Source organism: Oreochromis niloticus, linkage group LG3 (assembly GCF_001858045.2).
Source record: "Oreochromis niloticus isolate F11D_XX linkage group LG3, O_niloticus_UMD_NMBU, whole genome shotgun sequence".
NCBI classification, from domain to species: Eukaryota; Metazoa; Chordata; class Actinopteri; order Cichliformes; family Cichlidae; genus Oreochromis; species Oreochromis niloticus.
Window position 1 is genome coordinate 79,332,076 of NC_031967.2, and position 8,889 is coordinate 79,340,964.

Here is an 8,889-nt window from a genome sequence, read left to right on the forward strand (position 1 = left end):
GCTGACAGAAGAGAAGACTGAGCTACGGGTAGCGGGGCTGAAGACTGAGCTATTGGTAGCAGGGCTGAAGACTGAGCTACGGGTAGCGGGGCTGATTGTGGTGGAGGAGTAATAGGTGGTGGAGTGGTAGACTGAACTAGCGGCAACTGAACAGGGGACACAGAAGACTGAACAGAGGGCGACTGAAATTGAGGTGAAAACATTGGTGGAGTTTGCGGCTGAGCTACAGGCCGGGCGGCTAACTGGGCTACAGGCCGGGCAGCCAACTGGGCTACAGGCCGGGCAGCCAACTGGACTACAGGCCGGGCGGCCAACTGGGCTACAGGCCAGCTTTCTAATTGGGCTACAGACCGGTCGGCTAACTGGGCTACAGGTAGCGGGGACACTGGAAACTGAGTTAGTGGCTGCTGAGCAGGGGACACTGGAAACTGGGCTAGTGGCTGCTGAGCAGGGGACACTGGAATCTGAGCTAGTGGCTGCTGAGCAGGGGACACTGGAAACTGGGCTAGTGGCTGCTGAGCAGGGGACACTGGAATCTGAGCTAGTGGCTGCTGAGCAGGGGACACTGGAAACTGGGCTAGTGGCTGCTGAGCAGCTGACACTGGAAACTGGGCTAGTGGCTGCTGAGCAGCTGACACTGGAAACTGAGCTAGTGGCTGCTGAGCAGGGGACACTGGAAACTGGGCTAGTGGCTGCTGAGCAGCTAACAGAACTGAGGACCGTGGGGCTGCTGACTGAACTGAGGAGTGAAGCCCACCAGGCTCTACTCCAGGGGTCCAGAGGTGGCAACAGTCACAAACTCAGCCTCTGGGAAGCCCTGGGGAGAATCTCCGTCTCTGTGTAGCCTGACTGGGGTGACAGGTCCACTAACTGTGCTGCAGGTCCCATGACAGCCGCCTCAACCAATGCCATGGGAGAGAGTGGAGGTGTGGTGGGGTGACGATGGTGAGGGTGCAGTCTTTTCTTTAAGGGAGGATCGAGTGATTTGGCAATAAATAATGACGGCAAAGGCCGCTGATGCCGAGAATACCAAGCGGCAAGGGCTTCCAGGAGGGCAGCTGAATTTTCCTTCCCCGGACCGCCCATGCCAAACAGTTCAAAGCTGAGCCTCGCTCTCAGATCTGGTATTATTTGTTTTAGTCCTTTAATATCCAAGAAACTGACAGTGGAGGTAGTGGACGACAAAAAATGATTAAAAAAACACTACCTCCAGCTGCCTCTTGTAGGGGTCCACAGCGTGGAGACACAGCTGGGAGAGATTAGGGCTAACGAGATGGGGGAGCGAAGCTAGACACACTGACATAAGACATAACCCTTCAAAATAAAACAGGAAACAATTCACAAAGACGCAGACTAAGAAACGTGGACTTACACAGAGGGAACACAGAGGCAGAAAAGACTAAGCACATAACTAAACCTAAACTAAACATGAGGGCATAAGAACAAAACCTAAGAACTAAACCCTAAACCAGAATAAGCTGGAACATAGAATAATAGTAATCAACACAGGATAGCTAAAGAATCAGAACATAAATTATAATACAGAAGAATATCAAAAACATAAGAAACTGAAAATGCTGGATCAGAATGACCCAGAACCGTGACAACATCTATGTATACATTGTCAAAGATAATTGTCTTTGATTGAAGATTTAAGGTGATAGGAAATATAAATAACTGCAACTTGAATCTCTGTGTCAAAGCCCAGTATTTGACACAGAGTTCAAGTTCACTGCTGTGATAACTAATAATCATTAATATAATATGTTAGGGTTCAATGTTGAGAGAGGAATCCATAAATAACCACAGATCCGGTCCAGTGTGCAATTAGACGACATTTTAATGAACACATGTGTGAGTTCAACAACCCAATCAGTGTTGAACTGTCTTTACCATATTCAGACAACAGTTTTATAGGGTTAAGATAGTACAGCCCCCTTTTCTGTTGCTAGGCAGATTTAAACAAAGCATACGTCAACTCAAAACCACAAATGTTCTGTCAACAACCTTTAACATAGTTTTAAAGAACATTGTCTTCGGGTCGGTGCTTCCCCTCAGCTCGTCTTCGCTGTCGCTTTATCTCCTAGGACATCTGTTGCACTTCCTCTAAGTGCGTCGGCACAGTTCTGCATTTGCAGCAAAAATACATCTTCACTTCTGCCCTACCAAAATAGATCTACTATGGTGTGTATGTGTGTCTGCAGTGTATGCTAAGTATGTGTCATGACCTGTCTGCACCCCAGCTAACCTCACACCTCTCGTCTTAGCCAGACACAAGGCCTGTGCACATACACAGCTGAACTCTGTGTAATTTCTAGGCTAAATGTCACACTCGAATGATGATCTCAGATCTGCCAATATGTTTGCTCCTCCTAATATAGTCTAAAAGCCACCCCAAGCAAAACAATTTGAACTTTCCCCTATCAGTGATCCCTCTAACTAAGTGTGTGTGTTAATCAACGATACATGCATAATAACACCCTGCTCTTAACTTGCAGTTAAACTCTGGTTTCAGTTTCACTTCTGCAGAAGCCTGCAACTTCAAACACATGTAACTTCCTGTCCCTGCAGTCAGCTTCTCACCCACTGAAGACTTCAGTATAAGAATACAAAACATTCAAAAACCTTTAAATTATAAATTCAACTCCACAATTTGAAGTGGTTATAACAACCTGTAATAAAGACTGATATAATACCAATATATTTGAACATCTGAATGCATCTGGGAAAGCAACATCACTATTAACATGAAACGGTAATGATGATTATCAAAATAGCAGCAAATAATAGCAGGAAAATATTTCTATTCCCCACAAATACTAACTGTAATATTGGCCATATTATATTTACAAAGTGAGATGACTTTAGTCTCATGAACAAGATTAGCTAATTATTATTTACTGGCAAATCTTAAAATGACTGTTCAGTAAAGACATGAAGCCCCAACAATCATGTTTGGTCTCAGCCTCAGATACTCAACGAAACAAATAAAGCTCATATAAAAACAAACAGATGAACAAAAAAAAATGTCTCCTTCATTTCTGTCAAACAATGCTGTATGAAACATTTCCAGTGGTTAGTATCATGGTTACTAGGCAACCTGAACAGTGCGACGGAGGCTAGACCGTCCCATTTCACAAGCCTTGCACTTCCGGCCTTCTCGGTCTTCAAAGAACCCGGCCCACGTACACCGCGAAGGCCGGGTCTTCCGAAGGATGCAGCCTCTGAATTGGGATACAACCAGTGACACAAAAGACTCTTTCAAAATAAACCAGGAAACTCTGAGAAAATAACAGTAATCAAAGAATAAAACTAAAGCACACAAAACACTGGGTCGCAGACCCAGTCCCGAGATACATTTAAAGTCTTGTTGCTGCTCATTTTGTGACTGCATGAGCTGTGGGTGGTGACTGAAAGAATCAGGCTGAAGGTACGAGTAGTTGTGTGCGATCCCCAGTTCCTATTGGAATTATAAACATTGACCAGTTCTCAAGCATTAGATTCGGAATCGGCTACATCTCTTCGGACTGCTACAGCCTGTGGCCAAGGGAGCAGTGGCACTCCCTCTCCATACAAATCGACATAGGACGAGACAGAAATGGTGCAACAGGAAGCATAAGAGGGGCTGTAGGGGTGGGCTAACAGGTAAGCTAAATGCTAATCCCCGTAGAACACTGCTCCAATTGATCCTGCTTGCTAATGTCCATTCTTTAGAAAATAAACTGGACCATCTAAAGCTCGACCTTACGTCAAAACAGGAGTTGTGAGACTGCTGTGCCATGGTTCTGACCATACCCAATGATGCTGTTTGTCTGCAGGTGGTAATAACATTTTGGTTAGGAGTCAAGCTCTTAGTGGTAAATCCTTTGTATTCCCATGTATTTATAATAACAACAGATGGTGTAATAACACAGGTCTCAGTTCATTGCTATCCTAACATAGAGCTGCTCACTGTTAAATGCAGATGGTTTTCCCTGCATATGGAATTTACCAGCACAATCATCATGGTTGTGTACACGCTACCAATGCAAACATGAGGAAGGCCTCAAGTGTTCTTTACCAGACCATCATCGAGTTGCAAGCCACACATCCAGAGGTAATTTTTTATTGTAGAAGGCGACTTCAATCAAACCGGCATTAAAACATTTTTTCCCCAGAATGAGAGCAAACGTCAACTGTGCTATAAAAACAAAAAAGAGTGCCCACGCTGGAAAGATTCAGTTTCTTCTGTGCTGACACGTGCACAGAAGAAAGGCAATTTTGAGGCATTTTTTTTATGTGTGTCTGCATGTGGAGTCCTGCCTGTGCCCCTCATCAATCACATTTAACTATTAATCATATATTTGCTAAATAAAAGGATCTGGCTCTATGTGCCACTTTTTAACTTTGAGCACTCGCTCCTTCAAACATTTCTGCACGGCCCTGCTGTGACCCTAGTAACACCACACGCACGTGGTAGGCGAGTCAGGTGATAACAGTTTCTAAGGCTGCTCCTCCACTGTGTGAAAATAACCCACACCTCCTCAACAAAGATATTTCTGCAAATTTGCAACAGATAACACCCTACAATTAAAGCTAGTCTTCAGCAGGATTAGAAAACACCGACTCTCAAAATAGCAGATGTCTGAAAAGAGTGAATATGTGAAAAACAGCAGACCCGGACAACATTCAAGAACGGGTACTCAGGGAGTGTGCTAACCAGCTGGTACACAATCATACGGATTTTTAACACCTCACTGGAGCAGACTGTGGTTCCATCATATTTTAAGTCTGCCACCATCATCCCAGTGCCCACTTTCATGTGTTTTAATGACTGCCTCCCCATAATGATGAAGTGATTAATAGACTGGTAAAGGAGTACATCATATCCTCACTTGCTTACCAGCCAAACCACTTTCCTCTGACCACTCTACAGAGGATGCCATTTCAGCTGCTCTCCACCTGAGCCCCCTCCCTGAGTATGAGCACCAACTGACCTCAGTCAGTACAAGTGAGAAACAGCATCTCCAGCTCCATCTTGCTTGGCTCTCCTCAGGGCTGCATCTGCCATGCATTTGTTTCTAATTACATCATCAAGTATGCAGATGACACAACAGTGGTGAGTCTCGTTAGGGACAACAATGACCTGACCTACAAAGAGGAGGTGAAGCGATTGGTGGACTGGTGCAGTGTTAACAATCTGATCCTGATCCTGAACGTTAAGTAGACCAAGGAGATGATCATCGACTTCAGGACAAAACAGCTCCAGTCATTCTCCAGTGATGACTGACATCAGTGCTGTGGAGGTAGTCAACGGCATCAGAAAACTGAGAGCCTAGACTGGTCACTTAATGCAGCATCATTAGTTAAACAAGCTCAGCGCTGTGCGCTTCCTGTGCCGGATGATGAGAGAGCACATTCCCCTTCCTTTCCTCTCTACTTTCTACCGAGGTACCATTGAGATTGTGCTGACCAGCAACATCCTCAAAGACTCGGCTCAACCCCACCATGCACTGTTCTCCCTGCTGCCCTCTAGAAAAGAGTTTTTGCAGCATCAAGTCATGAACAACCAGATTCTGCAACAGTTTGATTCCCCATGACATCAGACTCTTGAACTCTTCATAACCCACACCTCTCTAAGCTGCACCCCCACCCCACATATATGTGCAAGGCACATTATAACTGTATTTGTAGGGCAGTGCAATTTCATACTTTCTGCTGCTGTTATTGCCAGGTTTTATCTTTTTTATGTATATAGACACATTTTTGCTATATTCTTATGTGTACATATTTGTTATTCTTTTCTTATCTTTACATTTATTTACTATTTATATTGTTCAGTTCAATGGCCAAAAAAGTCACCAAAATTGAATTATGATGTGCACTCACTGATGTACATTCCATTACAGGTCTACAAAGAGTCGCACTTCCTGTCGTGGTTCAGACATTCAGCATGCTGCTTTGTTTCTCAGATGTTGGCTCCATGGTTGATGCTACTGTGGGGCTGAAGTTATGCAGCGGTACAACTGCTGAACATCTGGCCTTGTTGGCACATTTTGCTCAATCAGCTAAGTGTTTCCTGTCAGTGCAGATTTGTCTTTTGGATCACATGACATTTGCACTTCCTGAAATTTGGAAAAAGCTCTGAAGTATTTGGTTTTCTCAGAAAGATTTCTTAGTAAATAACAGAAACAAGAAAATATGCAAAATGGTGAAAATTGTGTTTTAAAAAACAGCAAAAGAAAATCCACGAACATGCACAAAGTGTACAGGACAGGAGAGAAACAGCTGCTGAATTCTGATGAATCAGTGTCAATAACACAATGCTAAACTCAGTGTTATGCAGTGACTTTTCCACAACCAGAGCAGAGGAATCAACTCAAACTATAGCATGCATGTTTTGCACTGTTCACACACTCATTTTGGTTCTACCTGCTCTTTAATATTTTTATAAAACCACAAATAAATATTACAAATTTCCAGCGTGGAGGAAAACAAAAACTAATAGAGAGATCATTGGAAAACTGTAAAAGACCGTAAACAGCTCCGTCACTGCTTTCATGCACTGACCTGTGAAAGTGACATGATATAAAAGCTGTTTATCATTAACCTTTACAGCTTCTGGCAGGCTGATGTCTGAACTTTGGACTGAAACACACCCTGAGTTACAGGAACATTGGTTGTTATAACTGAGAACCAAACTAGCAGCTTCCTCTGAGTGAGTCCAGCTACAGGAGAGAAAAGTGGAAAACTCCAACACTGCTGCTTCAAGCTGCTGACGCTCCACACACTGAATGTGAGTTTGAGCAAAAACACGACTCAAAGGAAGTTTCAATGAAGGTAGTAGAGGAGGGAGGGGAGCCAGGACTGACTGTACTTCCTGTCTGCTGTTTTCAGCTTCACTCACAGACTCAATGGCTTCCAGATCAGAGGAGGATCTCTGCTGTCCGGTCTGTCAGGAGGTCTTCAGAGATCCTGTTCTTCTGTCATGTAGCCACAGCTTCTGTAAAGACTGTCTGAAGAGATGGTGGAGAGAGAGACCAACACACGAGTGTCCAGTTTGTAACAGAAGATCTTCAAAGGATGAACCACCTTTAAACCGAGCTTTAAAGAACCTGTGTGAGTCGTTCTTACAGGAGAGAGATCAGAGAGCTTCAGAGGCTCTCTGCAGTCTGCACTCTGAGAAACTCAAACTCTTCTGTCTGGACCATCAGCAGCCAGTGTGTGTCGTCTGCAGAGGCTCAGAAAAACACACCAATCACAGATTCAGACCCATCGATGAAGCTGCACAACAACACAAGAAGAAACTTCAGGAAACTCTGGAGCCCTTAAAGAAGAAGTTAAAGGTTTGCAAACGAGTTCAAGTGAAGTTTGATCAAACAGCAGAACACATTAAGGTCCAGGCCCGACACACAGAGAGGCAGATTAAGGAGCAGTTTAAGAAGCTTCACCAGTTTCTAGCAGAGGAAGAGGAGGCCAGGCTGGCTGCACTGAGGGAGGAAGAGGAGCAGAAGAGTGGGATGATGAAGGAGAAGATGGAGGCTCTGAGCAGAGAGATAGCAGCTCTTTCAGACTCAGTCAGAGCCACAGAGGAGGAGCTGAGAGCTGAAGACGTCTCATTCCTGCACAACTACAAGGCTGCAGTGGAAAGAGTCCAGCGCTGCCCCCTGCTGGATGATCCACAGCTGCCCTCAGGGGCTCTGATAGACCAGGCCAAACACCTGGGCAACCTGACCTTCAACATCTGGAACAACATGAAGGACATGGTCTCCTACACTCCTCTCATTCTGGACCCAAACACTGCTGATCCATACCTCATCCTGTCTGAAGATCTGACCAGTGTGAGAGGAGGAGGAGAGAGGCAGCAGCTTCCTGATAATCCAGAGAGGTTTCATTGTTCTTACCTTGTCCTGGGCTCTGAGGGCTTTAACTCAGGGACTCACAGCTGGGATGTTGATTTTGGAGACAGTACAGGGTGGGTACTGGGTGTATTAGCAGAGTCTGTGCAGAGGAAAGGAAGCATACTGTCTGGATTATGGAGAATGTTTTTCTATGAAGGTAAATACTACAAACACTCACCATCAGCTCCTCTCACTGCTCTCTCAGTAAAGAAGCTCCAGAGGATCAGAGTGAATCTGGACTGGAACAGAGGAAAGCTGTCGTTCTCTGATCCTGATACTAACACACACATACACACTTTCACACACACTTTCACTCACAGGATGTTTCCATACATTCGCACTAATAGTAAAGTGAAGGTGTTGCCATTGAAGGTGTCAGTGTCAGTGGAGCAGATGAGTTGAGGATGATGATGTTTCTAATGTTGTTTCCTGTCAGTGAATTGAAGCTGTTAAACTGCAGCTGTCCTCCTGCTGCCTCGTTGTTCCAAAGCTCTTTGTTTCTCTTTTAGTTCTCACTGTTTCTTTCTGTTTCTGCTGTCCACCTTTTCACAGGGAAAATCATTTCACTGTTTCTCACTGAATGACTCCTCAAACTAGATTTGAAATTCTATCAAGTTTCTAATCATTACAAGTGATTCATGTTTCTATTTGATGTGTGTAAATGGAGATGATTTAGTTTGCTGGGATATGGACTGACATGTGTTGAATGGGAGGAGCAGTTTGTTGTTGTCTTCTTGTCTGTTTATGACAACAATAAATATATTGTTGAAACAATGATTCATGTTTAACTCCATATATGAAATGTTTCTGATATTTGAATTCTGTTTGATTAAAGACTTTCTTCATGACACAAATGAGATTTCAGTGTATTAATAGAACTAAATAAGCTCAGAGTTGAAAGGCTGGAGTATTATGTACGTGCTTCACTGTCAGTATCTTCAGGGGGATTCAAAGGGAAACATCAAACTGCTGTAATGAGATAAACTAGTTGGGCTGAACACACTTATCT

General features: G+C 44.1%; 1 protein-coding gene across 1 annotated transcript; it reads left to right on the plus strand.

The window, feature by feature from the left end:
* Positions 1-6,643: 6,643 nt before the first annotated feature.
* Positions 6,644-8,657, plus strand: LOC102079903 (nuclear factor 7, brain-like). Its single transcript, XM_019356319.2, has 2 exons — positions 6,644-6,775; positions 6,877-8,657. The coding sequence occupies exon 2, from the start codon at positions 6,894-6,896 to the stop codon at positions 8,280-8,282; it is 1,389 nt and encodes a 462-aa protein (XP_019211864.1). The 5' UTR covers positions 6,644-6,775; positions 6,877-6,893; the 3' UTR covers positions 8,283-8,657.
* Positions 8,658-8,889: the final 232 nt, after the last annotated feature.

Coding starts and splice junctions, on each gene's coding strand:
- LOC102079903 (XM_019356319.2), top strand. CDS start 6,894: ATGGCTTCCAGATCAGAGGAGGATCTCTGCTGTCCGGTCTGTCAGGAG.